The sequence below is a fragment of the Lepisma saccharinum genome, chromosome 15, assembly GCF_977018435.1.
Source record: "Lepisma saccharinum chromosome 15, izLepSacc3.1, whole genome shotgun sequence".
Taxonomy (NCBI): Eukaryota; Metazoa; Arthropoda; class Insecta; order Zygentoma; family Lepismatidae; genus Lepisma; species Lepisma saccharinum.
In genome coordinates, this window is record NC_139243.1 from 35,130,256 (window position 1) to 35,155,218 (window position 24,963).

General features: G+C 38.3%; 1 protein-coding gene across 1 annotated transcript in view; it reads left to right on the forward strand.

Moving 5' to 3' along the window:
- The window catches only part of LOC145999197 (uncharacterized), a 114,900-nt gene that overhangs the window by 87,029 nt on the left and 2,908 nt on the right, over nt 1-24,963 (forward strand). Inside the window, exon 3 of the mRNA XM_083136128.1 lies at nt 24,069-24,406. Coding sequence (XP_082992254.1) covers nt 24,069-24,406 — 338 coding nt within the window. The remainder of the gene's footprint in view (nt 1-24,068; nt 24,407-24,963) is intronic.

The window sequence follows — 24,963 nt, forward strand, 5'->3', positions numbered from 1 at the left end:
ACCAGAACTATATATATATGTATATATATATATGAATAATTATTTGATCGAGAAATACGTACTTTCTGCTTCTCGCTTCAATTTGTAAAATGTCTACCACTTCTCAGTTAATTAAGTAACAATAAATTCCCAAGTCTCGAATGCATAAGTTTAAACAAATCGATGAACATATTTTCTGTAGCCCATACAATTCATATACTACCAATAACTGGACCTCAGATATAAGTTACGTCCTCCCATTCCTTTTTTTTTTTTTTTTTTTTTTTTGTAGTCTGCCAATAATACTTAGAATTCCATTCTGCCAAATTTTATAATCTACACATTCACGCACTCAATCATGCACCCAATTCTTCATACAAGACATAGTTATAAAAGGACCCAATATACACTCACATGGGATATATTCCATCAATCATACTTACACTCCATACAATCACCGAAAGAAGTCACCAATATAAATTGTACTAATTGTTGCATGTTATTCGGCCAGGTCGGAGAGAGAGAAAATAAATCAATTGCCTCCGATTTATTTTAGTTCGTAGCAAAAGAGACTAATTAACGTTAACTGGTCAACTTAGGAGAAATTTATAAGATTCTTAACGGCAAAGATCGAATTTTAGCGGTATTACACAAAAACTTGATCGAACAAAAACCCGTAGTGACGGTTTTCCTTCCCTGTTGCATCGGTTGACAAAATCCAGATGAAGGTGGAAGTTAGGCAGCTCAAACAAACTTTCGTTAGCTACATAAGCCCTGCCAATCGTGCAACGAAAGGGAGGTAAAAGGTCGGGCTGTTGTTCCACGAACTGCTTGGTGAAGTTCAACTCTCTCCGGCTGGTGTCTATACGAATGTCTACCTGTATGTAAGCCTGGTCTGTATAGTTACCTGTGCTGCCTGATGGGGAAGAATATATTTACGCATGCGCAAGGCTAGCTCTCGGTGGAAGCAAGCGCCCTCTGTCAAGAAGGCTGCATAACTTGACAACTGTTACGTAAGAATTAGTGACGTATTTTGGCGAATTGAATACTTCACTCACATACATAAAGAGGAGAGTGAATCTGTGGTGGGGTGATATGTATGCATATATATCAACCGTCACACAACTCTTTGCAAGTGAACAATTTTAGATGTTCTGCCAAAGGTTGGGCATCGAACTAAAGCATTCCTACCCATATAAACTTTCGGGAAATGGGTTGGCTGAGAGAACAGGCAATACCTTGAAAAGGTATCTAACCCTCATAGGAGGTTTTCCAAAAGGGGATGTAAGAAAATTAAGAAAGAGATTTCAGAAAGGAGAAATTATTGAAAGATGCAGTTTTGCTGTTTATAAAGCAAGAGATGTAGAATATGACATAAACAGAAATAAACATCTCAAGATTGGAACATCATAATTAAATATATTAAAACTTGTAACAAGGTGGATTACATTATTAAAACTTAAATCATCCATAAGACACATAAACAAGGTGCATAATCGTTTCTATGCACAGACTATGTACATTGGCCATAACTGCTAATTCATCATATATAATAATATATTTTATAATATATACGAGGGTGGTTTGAAAAGTTCTCGGAATCACCACCAGATGTCAGTGCTAGGACAACGAGGTTCCTGCATAGTAATAGGCCATCCTTTATTAATAAACTCGTGGCGCGTCAGTGTTGTGGGTAGAGATCTGTGGTGTGGACATCACTTTGTAGTTGTTCCCATGCAGTGCTTTGTGAAGATGGAAAAAATCGAGATTCGAGCGGTGATTAAGTACTTCGTAAAGAAAGGTATGAAAGCAAAGGAAATTCATGCCGATTTTCTGAACACACTGGGGGACTCTGCTCCTTCATATTCAACTGTTGCAAAGTGGACGAACGAGTTTAAATTTGGTCGGGACAGCTTAGAAGATGATCCACGTAGTGGTCGCCCAAAATGTGCTACTACCCCAGAAATTATTGAAAAAGTGCATAAATTGGTCATGGAGGATCGCTGACTGAAAGTGCGTGAAATTGCTGAAGCTATAGGAATGTCATCCGAACGGGCGTATCACACATTTTAACAGTTGAATTGGATATGAGAAAATTATCTGCTAGATGGGTGCCGTGACTTTTAACACAGGACCATAAACGCATCAGAGTGGACATTTCCGAACAATGTTTGACTCGTTTTAAGAGAAACCAAACAGATTTTTTGCGCTGGTTTGTGACGACAGATGAAACGTGGGTCCACTACTATACCCCAGAGACAAAACAACAGTCAAAGCAGTGGAAACATGTTGATTCACCACCACCAAAGAAAGCAAAGGCAATACGGTTGGCCGGAAAGGTAAAGGCGTCAGTGTTTTGGGATGCGAAAGGGATTCTGTTGATCGATTATCTTCCCACTGGTCAAACAATTACGGGACAATACTACGCTAATCTCCTCGACCAACTAAAGCATAAGATACGGGAAAAGAGGCCAGGTTTGGCAAGAAAGAAAATCATCTTGCTTCAGGACATTGCGCACCCTCACACAAGTGTCGTTGCCCTGGCAAAAATCCATGAACTTGGTTACGAATTGTTGCCACATCCGTCTTATTCGCCTGATTTGGCTCCCTCAGACTTCCATCTTTTCCCCAAACTCAAAAGTTTCCTCACTGGACGGAGATTCTCTTCAAAGGAAGAACTAATAGCCAAAGTTGACACGTATTTCACAGGCCTGGAGGAATCTAATTTTTGAGATGGGATCAAGGCATTGGAACATCGCTGGACCAAGTGCATTAGTGTACAGGGAGACTACATTGAAAAATAAAAAAAAAATCACTGTTTGAAAGTCGTTTCTTTCCATTCCATTCCGAGAACTTTTCCCCTTTTAGAGAAAACAAACTTATGAGGGGTAAAACACTCTTGTCCTTTTTACTCTTTGAGATTTCCTTCTTCCTCTCGAATTACCTCCTAGACCAAAAATATTCCCTTGCTTTGAAGACAAACTGGTTCCTAGACCTAGATTAGTTCCTCTCTTCGAAAACAAACTGGTTCCTGGACCAAGTCTGCTCCCTTCAATAATTTCTCCTTTCCTCAGAAGTCGATATAGGTGTGGTATTGTAGATGACAAGTTGTGTAGAAAACGGCTTTCAAATGCAAACATCCCTAAAAAACTCTGTAGTTGTACCTTATGCTTTGGCTCTGGACTTTCTAAAATAGCATGCACATGCTTTTCAGTTGGTGTGATTCCATTTGCCGTAAAATGTGTTCCTAAGTAAATCACTTCTCACACTAGGAATTCAGATGTACATAATTGACTTTAACATTATAATCTTTAAAGCGTTCCAGAACTTGTTTTGTTCTTACATTCTTGTAGACTATCTCCAGAATTGATAACATCATCAATAAATGCTGCAACTCTTTCCAATCCTGTTAAAATTGAATCAATTACCTGTTGGAAAAGCTGAGACGAAATATTTGTACCAAATGGTAAATGTTGCATTCTGTACAAGTGAGAATCATAATTTAAACACAATATGTTTTGTGAGTCTGGATGCAAACTAACTTGGCCGTGGCCTTCCTCCTTGTGCATTGTAAGCTCTTACTGGTAGTCTTTCTGCATCCATCCTCTCCATGTGTCCAAACCAGCTCATCTATGCCTGATCTATCCTGTCCTGAAGATTCATCACACCCACTTTTTGTCGGATCTCCTCATTCATTATTCTATCCCTTCTAGTCTTCCCCCATATACTCCTTAAAAGTTTCATCTCCACTGCCTGCATCTTTCTTTTGTGTTTCTCTGTCATTGTCCAAGTCTCTGCTCCATATGTTATTGCTGACACATAATATGGTGACTCAAAAAGTCACTTAACACCCCCGGTTCAAGGCCACTGCAGTGTGCAACATGGAAATGGTGATGACCAATCGTTATCAGGCCAAGGGGGAATCACATTGACGCCACCCGCATGGTCGGCGGCCATCTTCATGTCCGCCATCTTGAATTCAACTTCAGAATTTTAAATGGGAAGGGGGTGATATGATATACCAAATCAGGCTAGAATTTCATGAGAAATGCAATAGTGAAGGTTTTTTCGATGTATCTGTAACCAGTAAAAAGTTGTGACTTAATTCTTGTACCAATTTGCTCCTTTTCGAGGTGTTAGAAAAATGCCTTAAAATTTGTTTAGCGCATCGGTAATGCATCGAGATCAAAGTGATGTCTAGGGAGAGAAGTTCGCATGCCATTGCACACGATTTTAATCGGATACATCCACGAAGAGCTGTGCATGATGAATGGTTGTCGAGAACAATTTACAGTGTGACGCTTCCATTGAATTAAAAGTCCTTCACAGTGACAAGGCTAATGTTTATGTTCATAAGGAAGTTCATAAACAGAACCTTGTCATCTGATAACTAACTTTGGACAGAAACTGCTCTACAACGTTCCCATAGTGTTCTGGTGTTCCTCCCTATTGAAAAAAACTCTGTAAAAAGTATCTTCTTCCATAAGCAAGGATGAAAAAACCTGTTTATTTAACAAATCCAAGTAGCCCTATGCATTTAAGGTTCTGTTGATGGAAAATTGACTAACCAATCGTGTTCCACAAAGCACGCCACACCATTAACTTACCAGCACTAACCATTCAGCTTTGATCTGTCGAAAATGGGTTATCAGATAAAAAGCCTCGAATATTCTGTTTATGAACTTCCTTATGAACATAAACATTAGCCTTGTCACTGTGAAGGACTTTTCATTTAATGGAAGCGTCACACTGGTAATTGTTTGCAACAACCATTCATAATACGCAGTTCTTCATGGATGTATCCAATTAAAATCTTGTGCAATGGCATGCAAACTTCTCTCCCTAGATGCCACTTTGATCTCGATGCGTTACCAATGCGCTAAACAAATTTTAAGCCACATGAAAGAATTAGTTTACAAGACACCGGTAAACACGCAAGAAGAACTCAGGTAGAGGATCTTAACAGCTGGTCAACACATCAAGGACACCATCACATCACGAGTTACGAGACCAAATGTCCGTAAAAACCTGCGTGCCTGCATTCATAACGGACGTGCCCACTTCAAGCAAGACTTGTAATGTTCTTTAATTGTTTTGTTCATTGATTCCATTCACATGAAGATGAATGAAGTATTATTTCTTGTACACAAATGTGAATGTTAGGAACATTTGTACCTTGTTGGAAAGCAGATGACACAAGGAAGTAATTAAAGTAATTTTGTACGCTTCGTGTCATACCATTTTTGTTATTAATACGTTGCCAAGTAAAATAAGAGTGTATTTTTTAATCATCACTTGTAAGTTTAGACCCACCCGGTACTTACATGTGATTGTTATTTGGGAAAAACTTTTTTTCAACGAACCACTTATTTGTTAGCTATCAGAAAATGCTGAAATAAGTTCCATACCATGAACAGTTTTTTCTCAATTCATCTTTTTATGTGGAAAATTGTCATTTTTTAAAGAAATAAAAGAAATTCGATTATCTCAAACTACTAATTTTCGGACGGGGTATCATATGGTCAAATTTATTGCAAATTGTCTATATTTTAACCCCTGTAAGGGAATACATCTAATTACCGGTCACCCTGTGTATATATATATATATATATATATATATATATATATATATATATATACAGGGTGTCGCAAAACTCTTTCAACAACGCTTGGATGCTGGTAGATATCATAAAAACAAGTAACTTTTCCCTATAAAGTTGACCTCGAAAGCGCTTAGTTTCTGCGCTATAAGCGCTTAAAATCTATCCTGTACGTATGCAACCCAACACAGCAAACGCTTGCTCTGACATAACTAGCAGGGGCACGTGGCAGGGTTGCCACTAGCTTTCCTCGTTAGGAGAGACGACTTGAAAACAACAACTTGGGAGTCTTGCCTGAGCAAAACCCAAAATATTAATGATACTTGCGATGTTGTAAGAAGCATTCACAGTATTTATAAGCTGACAAGACAACTAATGGGCAGACTGAAATTCAAGATTACTCATTCTAAAATATCTCCATAATTGATTGACTGATTTGGTTTATTTTAATTCAATTTTCTGCAACCTTTGGCTAATCGCGAAGATGAGGATGATATGATGAAATAACAAATGACACCAATGTCTAGGCCAGGATCTAAACCCGAGATACCTGGCGGCGTAGCGAGCTGTGCTAACCACATCACCACGGAGTGTTTCGTGTATCATGCGATATCAACAATTGCAAGGGACACGTGAGATATGGGAAATCCACGAGCGAACAAATGTAAACATGATGTGTTTGCCGCCTCGTTTCGAACACGCAGAGCAGCCCCCCGTGCCGGAGCGGTTAGCACATCGCGCTACGACGCCAAGGGTCCCGGGTTCGAATCCTGGCCTGGGCATGGATGTTTGTGAGTGTCCATTCATCAAATTCATCATATCATCACTCATCCCCATCTTTGCAAATTAACCAAAAGTGGCACAAAAAGCGAAGTAAAATAAAGCAAACCAATCAATCATTAAATTAAAAGAGCATTGCAATTATTTCCTTACGAGACGAACACGATTAGCAATAATGCTAGCACAGATAGGAATAATTTTCTAGTAAATAAATTGTAATAACATTACAGTCTGCATGTTCGAGACGAGGCGGCAAACACATCATGTTTACATTTGTTCGCTCGTGGATTTCCCATATCTCACGTGTCCCTTGCAATTGTTGATATCGCATGATACACGAAACACTCCGTGGTGATGTGGTTAGCACAGCTCGCTACGCCGCCAGGTATCTCGGGTTTAAATCCTGGCCTAGACATTGGTGTAATTTGTTATTTCATCATATCATCCTCATCTTCGCGATTAGCGAAAGGTTGCAGAAAATTGAATTAAAATAAACCAAATCAGTCAATCAATTATGGAGATATTTTAGAATGAGTAATCTTGAATTTCAGTCTGCCCATTAGTTGTCTTGTCAGCTTATAAATACTGTGAATGCTTCTTACAACATCGCAAGTATCATTAATATTTTGGGTTTTGCTCACGCAAGACTCCCAAGTTGTTGTTTTCAAGTCGTCTCTCCTAACGAGGAAAGCTAGTGGCAACCCTGCCTCGCGCCCCTGCTAGTTATGTCAGAGCAAGCGTTTGCTGTGTTGGGTTGCATACGTACAGGATAGATTTTAAGCGCTTATAGCGCAGAAACTAAGCGCTTTCGAGGTAAACTTTATAGGCAAAAGTTACTTGTTTTTATGATATCTACCACCACCCAAGCGTTGTAGATATCATAAAAACAAGTAACTTTTCCCTATTACATTTACCTCGAAAGCGTTTAGTTTCTGCGCTATGGGTGCTTCAAATCTATCCTGTATGTATGCAACCCAACACAGCAAACGCTTGCTCTGACATAACTACCAGGGGCGCGTGGCAGGGTTGCCACTAGCGTTCTTCGTTTAGATAGAGGACTTGAAAACAACAACTTGGGAGCCTTGCCTGAGCAAAATCCAAAACATTAATGGTACTTGAGATGTTGTAAGAAGCAGTCACAGTATTTATAAACTGACCAAGACAAATAATGGACAGACTGGAATTCAAGATTAGCCTACTCATTCTAAAATATCTCCATAATTGATTGATTGATTTGGTTCATTTTAATTCGCTTTTCTGCCACCTTTGGCTAATTGCGAAGATGAGGATGATATGATGAAATAACAAATTACACCAATGTCTAGGCCAGGATTTAAACCGAGACACCTGACGCAGTAGCGAGCTGTGCTAACCACATCACAATGGAGTGTTTCGTGTATCATGCGATATCAACAATTGCAAGGGACACGTGAGATAGGGGAAATCCACAAACGAACAAATGTAAACACGAAGTGTTTGCTGCCTCGTTTCGAACACGCAGACTGAAATGTTATTACAATTGATTTATTAGAAAATTGTGAACAAGCGCTATTGCGAATAGAGTTCGTTATAAAAAGCAAGCTGAAAAGAAACAAAAATCTCCAGCAGATGAATATTCTTGGGCCACTTTGGTGACTGAGTACGTTTAGTGATCAACACATGATCTCTCTACCGAGTGTTCCGGACAAGAGTTCCGACCTGGACAAAGGTGTCACTGGATCTTTCATCCTCTTATTTACTATTTGCCTGAAAGTGATGTACAATGAGAAGAATATAAATTCACAAGAATTGTCCCGGAAATTCATCTACTGTAGATGTCAGAATCTCGCTCGTTTGCTACAAAACATTGTTTCCAGGGTGAACTAAAAGTTGACATTTTGATGCCTTCCGAAAATGTTACTCTTACATTTCAATGTTGATATCAAGTTGCTACAATGAATGATAAATATGTACAATTTATGACGTGTTTTCAATGGTTTCCTTTTGATTATTTTTTTTCACCTTCGATGATAAGAATGTGAAGCAAAGACACAAAATGAGAAAACTAATTCTCACACATGAAAAGAGTGTAAATTGCGAGGATTTATCTTGATGTACCAATATCAAACTATATCGTGAAGTGCGGAACAAACTACTACAAGCAGTACGCACCGAATTCTCAGTAATTCCTTACAATAAAATATTAATTTCTTCCTACAACTTCTTTAATAGAGCATTGAACATGAACCAGTTTGAGTGGAGAGACAGAGAGAGAGCAAGAGAGAGGGTGGGAGATAGAGAGAGAGAGAGAGAGAGAGAGAGAGAGATTTTTAATTCGCATATTCCTAATATTGCAAATAATCGTTGGAATTTTCTTGAAACCCACTTTTCAAACACATAATTTTTCTTACATGCATATCAGTTGTCAGTAAAATTTATAGGTTGCCACCGTTTTCAAAATTAAGCCAGAGGTCTTGGGTTAGAATCCTGGCTTGGGTTTGGACGTTTGTGGGTGCCCATTCATCAATTTCATCATATCATCACTCATCCCCATCTTCGCAAATTAGCCAAAAGTGGCACAAAAGCGAAGTACAATAAAGCAAATCAATCAATCTTTCTTTTAAAAGAGCCTTGCAATTTTTTTCCCTATGAGACGAACACGATTACCAATAACGCTAGCACAGATAGGAATAATTTTCAAATAAATCAATTGTAATAACATTTCAGTCTGCGTGTTCGAAACGAGGCAGCAAATGCATTATGTTTACATTTGTTCGTTCGTGGATTTCCCCTATCCCACGTGTCCCTTGCAATTGTTGATATTGCATGATACACGAAACACTCCATGCTGATGTGGTTAGCACAGCTCGCTACAGCGCCAGGTGTCTCGGGTTTAAATCCTGGCCTAGATAGGTGTCATTTGTTATTTCATCATATCATCCTCATTTTCGCGATTAACCAAAGGTGGCAGGAAAGCGAATTAAAATAAACCGAATCAATCAATCAATTATGGAGATATTTTAGAATGAGTAATCTTGAATTTCAGTCTGTGCATTCAGTCTGCATTATTTGTCTTGGTCAGTTTATAAATACTGTCAATGCTTCTTACAACATCGCAAGTATCATTAATGTTTTGGATTTTGCTCAGGCAAGGCTCCCCAAGTTGTTTTCAAGTCGTCTCTCTTAACGAGGAACGCTACTGGCAACCCTGCCACGTGCCCCTGTTAGTTATGTCAGAGCAAGCATTTGCTGTGTTGGGTTGCATACGTGCAGGATAGATTTTAAGCGCTCATAGCGCAGAAACTAAGGGCTTTCGAGGTAAACTTTATAGGGAAAAGTTACTTGTTTTTATGATATCTACCAGCACCCAAGCGTTGTTGAAAGAGTTTTGCAACACCCTGTATAAAATATGCAATAGAAATGTACATAGCAAATTTATTTTCGACATGCTGAAAATTTCTGTTATATAATCGTATGTATTGGAATCGGTTAAATATCGGCATTGGTATCGGTTCCAAAAATTCTGTGTGAGTACATCGGCATTGGTAAATTTTCAGCTACCTCACGTCACTAGTTTTGAGTTATCTAACATTCATTCATTCCAGGCATCCCTGATGGCATAGTCATAACGTCATTGCCTTTTCATCAATGGCTTCTAAATTTGATACAGTCAAGGAAAATAGTAGTCCAGATTGCACTTTAAACTGTAGGTCCACTCCTGGTTAGCCTGTCCGGGCATCAAGTGGACTTAATATTACAATTTCAAACCAACATTCATTCATCACCATGACCTACCACATATTCAGCCCAGGATATCTGGTTTGCTTAATGAAAGCCAGTACACTGTCAAGGCGTGACATGAAAACTTTTAAAATTCTAGTTTTATAAGAAAACACAGTGAGATTTAACTATGGTAGATGGTAGATATATGTGTAGTTCGAAAGGCCTTGGTGTTCCAGTCAATATGGTATCTGACTACCACCTGGGAGACTTGATTCAGTTTTCCGGGAAGGATGATCTTTAGTGGTTATTTATTTAATTAGATATGATTTTAACAAACTAAGATTCTACACATTTTTTGCAACATTAGTAACCTCACCATTTCTGTCCACAAGCAAGTGTCTGATGTTTACAATTGAAATACCTAATGTTTTCCTCCATACGTAGGTTTGATTGATTGATTGATTTGCTTTATTTTACTTCGCCTTTTGTGCCACTTTTGGCTATTTTGCGAAGATGGGGATGAGTGATGATATTATGAAATTGATGAATGGACACTCACAAGCATCCATGCCCAGGCTGGGATTCAATCCCGGGACACCTGGCATCATAGCACAATGTACTAACTACACTGCCATGGGTGCTGGCTCCCATACATAGGTGCATCAAAGAATTTTATATGGGGGAGGTTCAACCAAATGTTAACAATATTGCCCTGTTACTAAGGGTCCCAGGTTTGATTCACGGTGGTAGTAACTTTTAATTCTGTAAATATCAAGATTTGCTCATTTCCACGAGTGGCGCCGTCCCGGTATTGCAAATCGATCACTTCCACGAGTGTGTGTATGTGTGTGTGTTTGTTTGTTTGTTTTTTTATATTGTGTAGTAGTTGTGGTGTGTGTGTGTGTGTGTGTCTTGTGTAGTAGTTATGCTGTCTAATGTGTTTGTGTGTGTCTTGTGTAGTAGTTGTAATGTGTTTGTGTGTGTCTTGTGTAGTAGTTATGCTGTCTAATGTGTTTGTGTTCGTCTTGTGTAGTAATTGTGCTGTCTAATATGTTTGTGTTTGTCTTGTGTAGTAGTTCCTCCATTCATATTGGGGGTTAGGCGTAGAGCTGACAACTCTGCACTGTAAAAAGACATGTCAAGAAACAGAAATATAAGGCCATGGATGTTCCCAAGGTAAAATATTCCGGAGGTAAAATAGTCCCCCGTTCGGATCTCCGGGTGGGGACTACTTTGGGAGGTCCCTGGACTAAGGATAAGATCTACGTTAGGAATAAGGATATTAAATTAGGCACCTGGAATGTTCTGAGCCTTTACCGGCCTGGGGCATTTCAGTGTACAGTTAATGAGATAGTGAAGTATAAATTAGATGTAGTAGCTGTCCAGGAAGTTAGGTGGCCAGGAGAAGGGAATTGTAAAACTAAAAATTATACTTTTTTCTATGGTGGTACTGAAAATCATAATTTTGGAACAGGCTTTTTCATAAATAATAGAATTATCTCGGCTCTTAAAACAGTAGAATTTATTAATGATAGGATATCATATGCAGTTTTACAGGGTAGGTGGTGTAAAATTATTTTAATAAACATACATGCACCAACGGAAGATAAAGATGATAATACTAAAGATGATTTTTATACAGAGTTAGAACAGGTCTTTGATAAATTTTCTCAGTATGATATGAAAATTCTGTTAGGTGACTGTAATGCACAGATTGGCAAAGAAGAGACATTTAAACCCACGATTGGTAAAGAAAGTCTTCATGAATTAAGTAATGATAATGGTATAAGATTGATTACTTTTGCAACCTCAAAGAATTTAATTGTGAAAAGTACCACTTTTAAACATAAAGATATCCATAAATATACCTGGTCTTCTCCAGATGGTAAAACTCATAATCAGATAGACCATATTCTCATTGATAAGAGAAGGCATACTAGTATAATTGACGTTCGTACACATAGAGGTGCTGACTGTGCCAGTGACCATTATTTAGTAATTGCTAAATTAAGAGAAAGACTCTCAGTGATAAATCATAAGCAACAAAATCTAAAAGTTATAAAATTTGATACAGGAAAGTTTGCTGATGAAAGAATTAAGAAAGATTACCAAATTAAACTGTCAAATAGATTTGAGGTTTTGCAGGATTTAAATGATGATGAAAATATAAATGAAACAGACGTAAATAAGAATTGGGAGCACATACGTAATGCAATAGAATCAGCAGCTAAAGAAACTATAGGATACCATAAACCGAGAAAAAGTAAGCCATGGTTTGATAATGAATGTCATAATCTAATAGAAATAAGAAATCAGGCTAGACTTAGGTGGTTAAATAACTCGGATGATACAAATCTAAGCAATTATAATACAATAAAGCGAGAAGTTAACCGCACGTTTAGAAGTAAAAAAAGAGATTACTTGAAAAGCAAAATTAACGAAATTGAAACAAACAGCAAAAATAAAAATATCAGAGATTTATATAAAGGTGTAAATGAATTTAGAAAGGGGTGGCAACCTAAAGTAAACTTGATAAAAGATAAAGACGGTGATTTTCTAGCTGACCCAAGCGATATTCTAAATAGATGGAAGAACTACTTTAATGACCTTTTAAATGTCCATGTAGGAGATAAATCAGAAGTAAATGAAGTCCACACAGCAGAACCTTTAGTTCCAGAACCTAACTTGACTGAAGTTAAAGATGCTATTAAAAGGCTTAAGAATAACAAAGCACCTGGCATTGATTTAATACCAGCTGAGTTAATTAAATATGGTGGAAATTCATTAATATGTCAAATTCATAAATTAATTTGTTTAATATGGAAAAAAGAAGAAATCCCTCAACAGTGGAAAGAATCCATAATTGTTCCTGTGTTTAAAAAAGGTGATAAAATGAACTGCAATAATTACCGTGGAATTTCTCTACTCTCAACAACATACAAAATATTATCTAACATTCTTTTAACAAGGCTAACCCCATATGCTAATGAAATTATAGGTGATTATCAATGTGGATTTAAACGTAACAGATCAACTACAGATCAAATTTTTCACATCAGACAGACACTTGAAAAAAAGTGGGAATATAATCAAAATGTCCATCAGCTATTCATTGATTTCAAAAAAGCATATGATTCGGTCAAAAGAGATAAATTATATAATATATTAGTAGAGTTTGGAATACCTAAGAAGCTTGTTAGTATGATAAAAATATGCACCAGTGAAACAGAAAGTAAAATTCGTGTGGGTAATAATATGTCTGACAAATTTATAATTCATGATGGGTTAAAACAAGGAGATGCATTATCTCCATTGCTCTTTAATTTTGCCTTAGAATATGCTGTTCGGAAGGTAAAAGAAACTAAAGAAGGACTAAAATTAAATGGTGTGACTCAGTTGTTAGCATATGCAGATGATGTAGACTTACTGGGGGATGATATAAATACAATTAAGAATAATGCTAAAATATTTTTCAAAACTGCTAAAGAGATAGGTTTGGAAGTTAACAAAGAGAAAACTAAATATATGCTTACAGGCCGAAACCAAGTGTTAGGTAATAATCAAAATCTAATTATTGATAACAACTCGTTTGAACCAGTTTCCAAATTCAAATACTTAGGAGTAATATTAACAAATGAAAATTATATTAAAGAGGAAATAAAAAGTAGGCTTAATTCAGGAAATGCATGTTACTTCTCTCTTCATAAACTTTTGTCTTCTCGTTTAATATCTAAGAAACTAAAAGTTAAAATATACAAAACAGTAATTTTGCCTGTAGTATTATATGGATGTGAAACTTGGTCCCTTACATTGAAAGAGGAACATAAATTGAGAGTATTTGAAAATAAGATCCTTAGGAAAATATTTGGACCTAAAAGGGATGAGGAGACAGGTGAGTGGAGAAGGTTACATAATTTAGAACTACATAATTTGTATTCATGTCCAGATATTATTAGAATAATTAAATCGAGAAGACTTAGGTGGGCAGGCCATGTGGCACGAATGGGAGAGGAAAGAGGAGTTTACAGGATTCTTGTTGGGAAACCAGATGGTAAGAGACCTGTAGGAAGGCCAAGACGAAGATGGAGGGACAACGTTGAGATGGACCTAAAGGAAATCGGTAGGGATGGAAAAGAGTATATAGATCTTGCTCAAGATAGGGACAGATGGAAGGCCTGTGTTGCTGCAGCCATGAACCTTCGGGTTTAAGAAGGCTAGAGAGTTAGTTAGTTTAAATATCAAGATGTATAATACAGTATGAAAATAAATACTAAAATCTGTCATAACTAAGATCTGGATTTTTTATGTAGCTGAAACATGCAAAATATGTGCATAAATATGCATAACCTCCATGGAAATATGCAGTGACATATTCTCCCATGTTGCCTATGGTTACCGGTAAAGCAACTTTTATCACAAGCATAGAAATTAGTGAAATTTGTAGTTTTTTCACTTCAGTTTTTGTTTTACATGCATGCTTAGGTGTTTACTTTTATATCTAATAAATATGTACAATAAATAAGAATTGTTGCACCAAACCAGGTCAGATTTTCGGATTTCGCCACTCAAAATATATAGCAAACACTGTATTGTCATGAACATGGAGAATAATCCTGCCGATATACAATTTGCTTGGTAATACTTATGTATCCCACTCCACAGTTAAGTTCAAATATAAGTGGACACAAATTGACCATCACTACTTTAAATCACTGTACTTATATGTACACCCTATACTCTTACACTAGGTGTATTTATACTGGTGATGTTACAGAAGGAAGTCTCTGCCTTGTTGAAGGGTTTTGTTCAATTATAGAACCTCAAATTGCACAAAACAAGATGGACGAATTTGGTGATGTGATATTTGATGCAGGATGAATTGAAAGTCCTACAAAAGGATGCAGCAATTTATATCTGCTGCTGTACCATTTCAAACAATGATCCTGTTATTTGAAAATGAAACACAGATGACAAAATTTGCATTACAAAATTGTGGAGAAAGTTAATTTGCTATGTAACATGAAGACCAGGGGGGTCTGATCCCCCATAACCCCGCTCTTTGGTGCACCCGTGCTTCCATACACATGCTGTATATTCTGTAAAATATGTAAGCAGCAGTATTTAATAAGTGTAATCAATCCATACAATTAATGCAATAGCAATGTACATTCTGTCGATATGCAGAAAACAGTAAAGCCAACCTAAAGTAAATTACTGCAAAAGTGTGAATAATTATTGACTGGCCTTATGAGATTTGAAAGAAGGGAGAAATTTGTTAGATGTAAGAAGTTGAGTAAAACACTGAAGTTAAATGAAACTTTACACATTAAGAGGTTCAAAAATTTGCAACGCACTGTGTATTTTCCACATGCTTTTAAGCTACAACGAATACCAGGCTATTGACTTCATAGCAAGTTTTTGCTACCTCGCGGCTCTCCTAAATACACTTCGTACAATTATTTTCCAAAAGATTCATTGCTTCGTGACAGTGGATTTGTGGTAGCAAGCATAATACGTGGAAAAATGTGTATAGTTTATATTTCAATGCAGAAGACTAGATGTGGAATCCACTAGCATATGCTTTTTTGAAGAGCCAGAATTGTAAAGGTGTAGTTCTAGGAGGCAGGATACACAATAAAATATTTCATTTTAAAAGTTAAAAGTTTTTGAAAGACAAAAATGGTGTCTTCTGTCATTTTGAGGAGAGTTTGCATATATCACTTTAGTTTTTCCAGAGTTTTTTACTGCTTTCACTTAAAAAAAAAAAAAAAAAGATTTTCTCAAAATTTGGAGGGGCCTGTAGTCCCATAAGTTCCCCAATGTGTACACCAGTGACAAACTCTAAAGGCTCTAAGGCGTAAGGTGTCCAAGAATCACCTTATTAAATAAGACTTGTTTACCTAACACTTCTGTTATGTCAATAAACATGTGTTCACAGGAAATGTGAAATAAATGCATTGTGCCGTAGCTACGAATGAGTGATATTAATTATTTGAATTATCAGTCCTTTGATTTTATTAGAGAGAGAGGGGGAGTGGGGGCTCTCCGACCTCTCCTCAGAACCAACCATGCATTCAAATGGCACTGTGCAAACCTGTTGGCGATAGCTGTAAGATAGAAACAATTCATTACACGATGCAGGCTTTTAAACCCTATAAAGCTAATGTGTCCTGTGTCAAACATTAAAGCTAACCATTCATCTGCTGGACTACTGATTTCTTCAGTATGAAAATCCAGCCTAAATTTTGCAAAAACTATTTTGTTTACAGGGGCGGTGTCAGAAAATTTTGACTGTGTGGACAGGATCCACATATTGATAAATTAGGATGGGCACATGTAAAGCATATATGAGTTTCAGAAATGTATTCTCTCCCCCCCCCCCCTTGCAGTTTCATTTGTTTTTCTGTCCTCATTTCTTATTGCAGGTGTACATTTTCTTATTTATCCTTTTTCCTCTGCTTGTGCTTTGGTCTCTGTCACACACATACTCATGCACATAATCCTTTCATAAATTCTTCTAATCAAATTTCCCATCTGAATTCTTTCTATTTCCTCCACTCTAGAAAATGTGGCGAAGGGACTCTATTCCGTCACCTATTGAAAAAGCACTTGGCAGGTCTTGGTCCAGGCTCATAACCAGGATGTTATTTATTGGGGAGACCATCCTTTATCAACAGCCGCCATGTAAAGTAAAAAAATTGGGAAGGTAGAAGCCCTGAAGATGAATTTCTCAGTATATTACAACTCATTATACAAGATCTTTGATCCTGCTAAAGAAGTAAAATTAATTTTCACTGTACACTATTTAAATTATATATTTGTACGATTTCAGGGAGGTTTCAGCACCCTTAGCTCTTCCCGGAGGCCGGGCCTACCCTAATATATTTGGTTATTATGGATTATTTTATTACTTATAATTTCATGAAACATCACCTTAATACAAGAAAACTGAAATTCTACACCTTACGATAATTTCCACAAATATCCATCCCTGCCAGAGGCTCTTATCATCACATTTCAAGCCACTTCTCCGAGGGCCTCAGCTGGTCCCATAACATTTTATGTGATTCATGCGGGAAAGCATAATTTCAGGGGCACGTTCACCCGAAATGGATACAGTGAGTCCAGCCTCACACAGTGATGCCAACCCTAGCATAATTGTGCTGAATGTAGTACAATTTGAACTTTGTTGGCACCTAGCACCCTGTGTTTGGGATAAGGTAAAATATAGCACCATCTATAAACATGCGCCCCTGGGAGACAGATAAATTGAATTCAGAGGAATATATTTTGAAAAAATAAATTTAAAAAAATAATTGCAGATCTTATTTGTTTCAAACAAAAGGTAGCATGATCCAGCCATGTCTGGTCCACAGTCTTCTTTTCATCCTTTCTTTATCTTTCCTTACTTAGCTCACGAGAAACATTTTATTGAAGGAAATTGCTAGAAAGTTGGGGTCACAGATAAAACAAGCCGCCGCCTTTTGTAGTCGTCGAATTTTCTCAAAATTTTTCAAGTGTTTCATTGAGCCAGTTATATTGGTTAAACCAGCGGTTCTTCAACTGTGGTCCGCGAAACCCTCCCAGTGTTCCCCAAAGGTTCAGAAAAATACTAAGACGATGAGCATTTACGAGAATGAATTACGGGAGAACGAAAACTATACAAATTTATGGTGTCTATTTACTAAGGTAAAAGGAATTGAAGTAGATAAGCCGAAAACGTAGACATGACTAAGCATCGCCAGTTCCCACAGCAACAGCACACATGTTTTGGCTGAGAACTGCCTGGGCTGGTTCTTGTGGTGGTGGTGTGTGTGGGGGGGGGGGGGCTAGATTGTTTGGCTCAGATTGCTTCGGTCGTGACTTTACTCCACACCGCGAACAAACAAAAGCCGCCTTCGCAGCTGTTCAGAATCTTGTGATATTTGCATCCTCGGAAAGTCTTGTATTACTTCTAAGAATTTTTCTCATCTTTTGGAGTATGTTGTCGAAGAAAGCTGCATATAAAAGGATTGCGAAGTTCGCATCTGAGTCAGTCTACGATTGTTAGCGAAGACTTCTCAGTAATCACGAGTTGTTTCTGTTTGGGCCTTTGCATATTGTCGGGTAACAGTAAAGTTACTTCTCGATACTTCCGCGGTGAATTTTATGCTTGTGACTTCTGACCTAAGATGGACCGCTGGCTGAATTTGAAATGAAAAAGTACAGATTCCGATGATGAGGGTGTGTCAAGTTCGAAGCAATGTGAACATACCACTCTTCTGGGGAACATACCATTTGAAGTTTCTCACCTGATAAGCAATTTCATCTCAGCGATCGTTTGAATGATTTTTCCTGGTTAGTCAAGTTCGCATAATTATCAGATATCTTCATCCATTTAAAGAATCTGAGCTTAAGTCTTCAAGGAGAAAAAATAACCGTCTTTTTAGTTGAAGACAAGATTGAAGCAATGGTCAAAAAGTTGGAGTTATGGCGTCAGCGTATACTGAATGGAATATATGAGGAGACCTTTCCAAACTTCTCAAATTTTCTTCGTTTCATGGAAGAAGAGTTGTCAGAGAACGACAAGTCACTCTTTGCACAACATTTGAAAAACTTGCAGCAGTCGTTCAGAGAATATTATCCTGTGCCTGATGCAAGCAAAAATTGGATCAGGGATCAATTTTCAGTTAGGGTGCATGAAGCAGAAGGGCAGAAGAAAACCAACTCATGGAGGTAACAACGGACTGTGCTCTGAAAATGAAGTTCAAAGAAAAGACATTTGCAAACTTTTGGGCTTACGTACAGGATGATTTTCCTGCACTATCAAAGTAGGCCATGAAAGTATTAATGCCTTTCGTAACAACCTACTTATGAGAAAAACCCTACTCTGCTCTCATCTATCTTAAAAACAAGTACAGAAACAGTTTGGAAAATGTTGAATCAGAACTTAGGATTCAGGTTTCTACCATTAAGCCCGATATATCATGACTTGTCAGTGAAATCCAGCATCACAGAGATAAGATTAACAGGTAGTGTTGTGTCATCTCTTGCTAGTATTCATGAGATTAATACAAAAGTTGTATTTTAACAGTTGGGCTGAAACATTCGTAGGCTAACATAGTAAAAAATATTTTTTTGACAAAATTCGATTTTATTATTCAATATAGTTGCCTTCGAGGGCGATACAACGATTATAGCGGTCATACAATTTTTCGATGCCATTTTTATAGTACGATTTCTCTTTAGCCTCAAAATAGGCCTCAGTTTCGGCGATTACCTCTTCATCAGTGCTAAATTTCTTTCCAGCGAGCATTCTTTTAAGGTCTGCAAACAGGAAAAAGTCACGGGGCCAGATCTGGAGAATATGGTGGATGGGGAAGCAATTTTTAGTAGATTAGCATACTCCATGTACAGGGTAAGTCAAAATGATGGACCCGATTTCAGACATTTATTCTGTGAAATATAATAAACAAATATTATTGTGAGACATGTGCTAAGAAAGGTAAACTGTCCAAGTTTTTTTCAAACAAATCACAAGTGTTCTATGTGAGCACCTCGCGTAACACGGCACACATTAAGCCGATAGTCTATCTCCTGCCAAACCTTGTGTAGCATGTTGCGGTCAATATCAGTAATGGCTGCTGTGATGCAGGCACGCAGGTCATCCAATGTTGTTGGAAGTGGTGGTACGTAAACATGATCCTTGACAAAACCCCACATGAAGAAATCACATGGGGTCAAGTCGGGGGAACGAGGTGGCCAATGAAGGAGAGGTCGATCCTCCGGAGTCGCACGGCCTATTCAACGTTGTTCCAATGACCCATTGAGATGGTCCCGAAGGCTGCCATGGTAATGCGCAGGGGCTCCATCCAATTGGAGAATGAAATCTACGCTATCCTCTGCAAGCTGTGGAAGGAGCCCAAGTTGCAGCATATCAAGGAAAACAAGTCCTGTCACAGTACGATCGTGGAGGAAAAAGGGTGCATAAATCTTTTCATGGGAAATGGCACAAAGGGCATTCACTTTGGGAGAATCGCGTTCGTGTTCCACAAATTCATGGGGGTTAGTATTTCTCCAAATCCTTACATTGTGTCTATTCACTTTCTCTGAATGGTGAAAAGTTGCTTCATCACTGTAAATTAACCTCTCAGGGAACCCATCCGTTTCCATTAATGCGAGGAAGTCAGCACAGAAGGATGTGCGCAAATCATAATCAGTGTATTTTAAGGCTGGAACTAGTTGCAAGCGGTACTGTTTCATTTGTAAACGTTTCAGCAGACAGTTTTCTGTGGAAGTTGAAGTTCTTTCGATGCCCGGTAGGTGGACTTCTGTGAACTCCGCACAAAACATGTGCGCACTCGTTCCACTCTCTCTTCCCCAGCCAACGGACGGCCAGTCTATTTTCATTTACAGATGCACCCCGAATCTCTGAAATGTTCATACCACTTACGAATGGCCTTCCCCGTAGGTGGTTCTCTCCGATATTTGGTATGAAAATGCCGTTGCACACTAATCACAGACTTGTTCACATGATAATCAAGCACACAGAAAGATCTCTGTTCTTCAGTCAATGCCATTTTCCTGCTCGCTGCTGACTCCTAGCGGTAGAAAGTGGAAACACTGTGTGCAAAGTAAACTTTGAAAGTTAACCTTTCGAAGGGCATGTCTCACAATAACATATGTTTATTATAGTTCACAGAATAAATTTCTGTAATCGGGTCCATCATTTTGACTTACCCTGTATAACATTTGTGACTTGTGTTTGTAGATGTATTTCGAGTATGAGTGTGTGAAGTGGCAATTGTAAACCCTGCATTTAAATTTTAAATGTTTGGACTATACTGTTTAATTGAATTGAATTAGAATTTTTGAATACATTGAAATCACGCAGACTTTTATATTGTTACTACTATGTATGAGGGGGGGGTTAATACGTAAGCTTGAAATGAGGGAAAACATCTGCTTGTACCCTTGAAATATTAGAAAGTTCAGCATGTTTCCACAGTCACTGACTGACAGCCTGTCTACAAAAGAGCGTGATTTCATAGATACACTAGTTATTTGATTGAATACTTGTTCCAATGGAATTTCTTCTGCAAGTGTAGAACACTTGAGAACTGGCATTCTGTGATTACAGATGCATATTCTGAAGGTGATCTGTACTTCTCTGTTTGAAGCATACTAAAGATTTTGTTGTTTTCTGAATGTTTTGTTTCTTGACTTAGGCAATAAAGACTTATTAACATAAAATTGTTTTTTTGATAAAAATATAAAATTTGATTGAATTGAATTGATAAAATTTATATTTGTCATAATTTCTTTCTTTCTCTGCTTTTCTGAGCAATTTATACCAAACACAGAGGCAATAAATCCCACCAAGTGACTCCTTTACATCTTCCTAGCCAAAAGTTGAGTATCCCCACACCAAAAGGTGGCAAGATTCCAAGGCTTTTTAGTTTCAGCATTCATGTTCAGTAATAAGTCTGGAGTCTGGCCTGCCCAATTTTGACTGTCAGAGCTAAAGCTCTATGTTCTGGCACCTACACTGTGCTATATATGTAGGTTCATCGTTTCATCAAATACAGCTCAATTTTCTATCTCATGAATTTTTATCAAATTTATTTGTAGCTAATTAATAGACAGCATTTAATTTTATCGTGTCACTATTTTTGCTTTGGTACTGCAACAGTAGTGAGCAAAAAAAATAGCAGTAATCAGAAGGCTACATTTAAAAGTAGCTTCTCAACAGCTACAGCTAATCTTCCAAAAATGTAGCTTTTTGCAGCTACATCTACATTTACCAAAAAGACACTTTGTTCTATGTGATACTGGCTACTTTACTTCTTTTGCATAAGAAATAAACCAACCATGTGGATATTCAAAATAATCGCTTATCACTTGTACAACCTTGGTGACAATGAAGTTCGACCAGAAAGGAATACGTGATTAAATGCACAGAGGCATAGGCGGTGGAATAGGTGACCCGCATACGTGACGCATGTGTGTAAGAGGAGGCGTGTGAGCAGGCAAGAATCGTGATCCCAGCATGTTGCACCCAAGTTCACGTAAAGAATGAAAACGGGGAACTATACGCGTGACATTGAACTTCGACCAGGCACCAGACCCATACGGAACATTCCAGATAGTGGCGCATTCGACGGAAGCATGACGTCACGGACACGATAAGGGAGTCCGCCGTATATAAGCGCGTGCTGTGCACCGAGGAACCGCAGTTCATCGTCATCATGGCCAGGGTCAAACCTATTGACAACATGGTGAGGAGAAGAGTGGTGGAGTTGCAACGGGATGGACTCAGTGAACTGGAAATAGGGCGCCAACTGAACTTACCCAAGTCAACCGTCCACTGCATCATCAAACACCACCAAAATACGGGTACTACAGAGCCAGGTAAGGTCCCCGGTCGAAAACGCCTGCTGAGCATGCGTGACCTACGGATATTTAGGTGCTATATCCAGACCAACAATCATGTTTCTGTGGCCGAATTACGACTGTGGACTCGAGAACGCTTTCACATTGAAGTGTCAACCAGAACCATTCGCCGTTACCTACAGCGATGCGGTTACCGAGTGTACAAGGCGAAACGTAAACCCTTCCTTTCCATGTTGAACAAAGGCAATCGACTACGGTGGGCACGAATGTACCGGGGATGGACATTTCGGCAGTGGAACAGGGTTTTGTGGACGGACGAATCCATTTTCAATGTTGTGTACGGGAAAATACGGAAAACAGTAATTTGTCGGAAGGAGGAACAGAATGAAGCAAAATGTTATGCACGTCGGGTACAGAAACCTGCATCAGTGATGGTATGGGGATGCATGACGGCATCTGGGGTTGGCCCACTACACGTCTGTGAGGGCATTGTGAATGCACATGCCTATACATGCATACTGGAGCGGCATCTTCCCTCAGTGCGAAGGCACCTGTTCCACAGGCCTCGTACAGCGCGGCTGACAAGAGAATGATTGACTCGCCATCACGTGCGAACTCTGCCATGGTCACCATCGAGTCCCGACCTCTCGCCCATTGAGAATGTGTAGCATGTTCTTAAGCGACGTGTGCAACAGAGGGGACCTACGACAGTGGCTGCTCTTATCACCTGCCTGCAGGAGGAATGGCACCACATCGATGTGGAATGCCTTGAACGACTCGTCCGCAGCATGCCCCGACGCATTGCCACAGTTATTCGCCAACGGGGCGGCGTCACACCATGGTAAACAGGATCCCCTCTTACAGTGGTCGAACTTCAATGTCACGTGTAGATGGACGAAAATGTTTTATTTTGTGTGGACACCATACATTGGTGCGTTGCAGCGGAAATTTATGTTTTCCTTTGTTCCATGTAGCCTGCTGAATAAAATATGTTCAGCATATGCATGTGTTCTCCTTCTTTCACAATGCACTCCTATTTTTGTGACTGGTTGAACTTCATTGTCACTAAGGTTGTACTTACTAGTTAATAGGTTCCATTATTATTAACATGAGACTCTCAATGGCAGCAGACACCAAATAGAAATATTATTGTACATTGATTATATCGTCAAAAATGATTTAATTTTGGCTTTTTTATACAATAAGAATTGTTAAAACACTAAAATAACACACAAACAGCATGATAAATAACACTTAGGAGTTCTTCCAAGCTTTCGACTCCTTCACGGAGTCATCTTCAAGGCTGGTCAAGGAAAGACGGAGTAGACGCAGTTGTCGTTACACTGGCGTTACTTGATGTGTACGTAAATTCAGAAAATGTTTTTTTGAAAAACATTTACTTACTTCATTTTTATTGCAAAACGGACCTTACTTAAAAGTGTTCGAGTCATGGTCAAGCCTGCATTTTTTATTGAAAGTTCTACGTTATATTATACATGTATTTACCTTTCCATGAGTACGTCCCCATCAACAGTCTATTCTCCTCTCCTTTATTTTCATTGATTTGCACATGTCAGTCATTCTCATTATTTACTCAGAAAGTGAAACTACATTTGTATCATATTTTTTTTTCAGCTACCTGATCAAGAACTATGTGGAAGAACTGGTACAAGATGTCCAAAGGTCAGTTCCACATTTGCCAGTGTCTGCAGGAAACTTAAGAGAAGAAGAGCAGCCAAGAGAAATTGAAGAATGTATCACTAGAGAAGAACATTTTGAAGCTGTACCTTCACCAAAAACCCTTGCAAGCAAGACATATGTTGATGTTCTCAAGACTAATGACAGGAGAAAGCAATGTATAAGTCCCATCTCCAACAACACTTTACCAGACAAAGGAGATTTGATAGCCCATGAACCGGAGATGCTTTTTAATTTTTCAGTTTTCAAGAAAACTTTTGTCCATGAAGCTGAGTGTAATATATTTTTAAGTGTTCACACTAAAGAGAAACCTTTCACTTGTTCAATTTGCAAAAAATATTTTGCCCGTAAAGAAGATCTTAGTGTACATATGAGGGTTCACTCAAAAGAGAAGTCTTTCAATTGTTCAATTTGCAACAAAGATTTTGCCCAAAAAGTTCATCTTAATGAGCATGTGAGGGTTCATACCAAAGAGAAGCCTTTCAATTGTTCAATTTGCAACAAAGATTTTTCCCGTAAAGATCGTCTTAATGAGCATGGGAGGGTTCACACTAAAGAGAAGCCTTTCAATTGTTCAATTTGCAACGAAGATTTTGCCCGTAAAGGAGATCTTAATAAGCATATGAGAGGTCACACTGGAGAGAAGCCTTTCAATTGTTCAATTTGCAACAAAGATTTTGCCCGTAAAGATAATCTTAATAAGCATATGAGGGGTCACACTGGAGAGAAGCCTTTCAATTGTTCAATTTGCAACAAGGATTTTGCCCGTAAAGCGGATCTTAAATTACATATGACTGTTCACACTAAAGAGAAGCCTTTCAATTGTTCAATT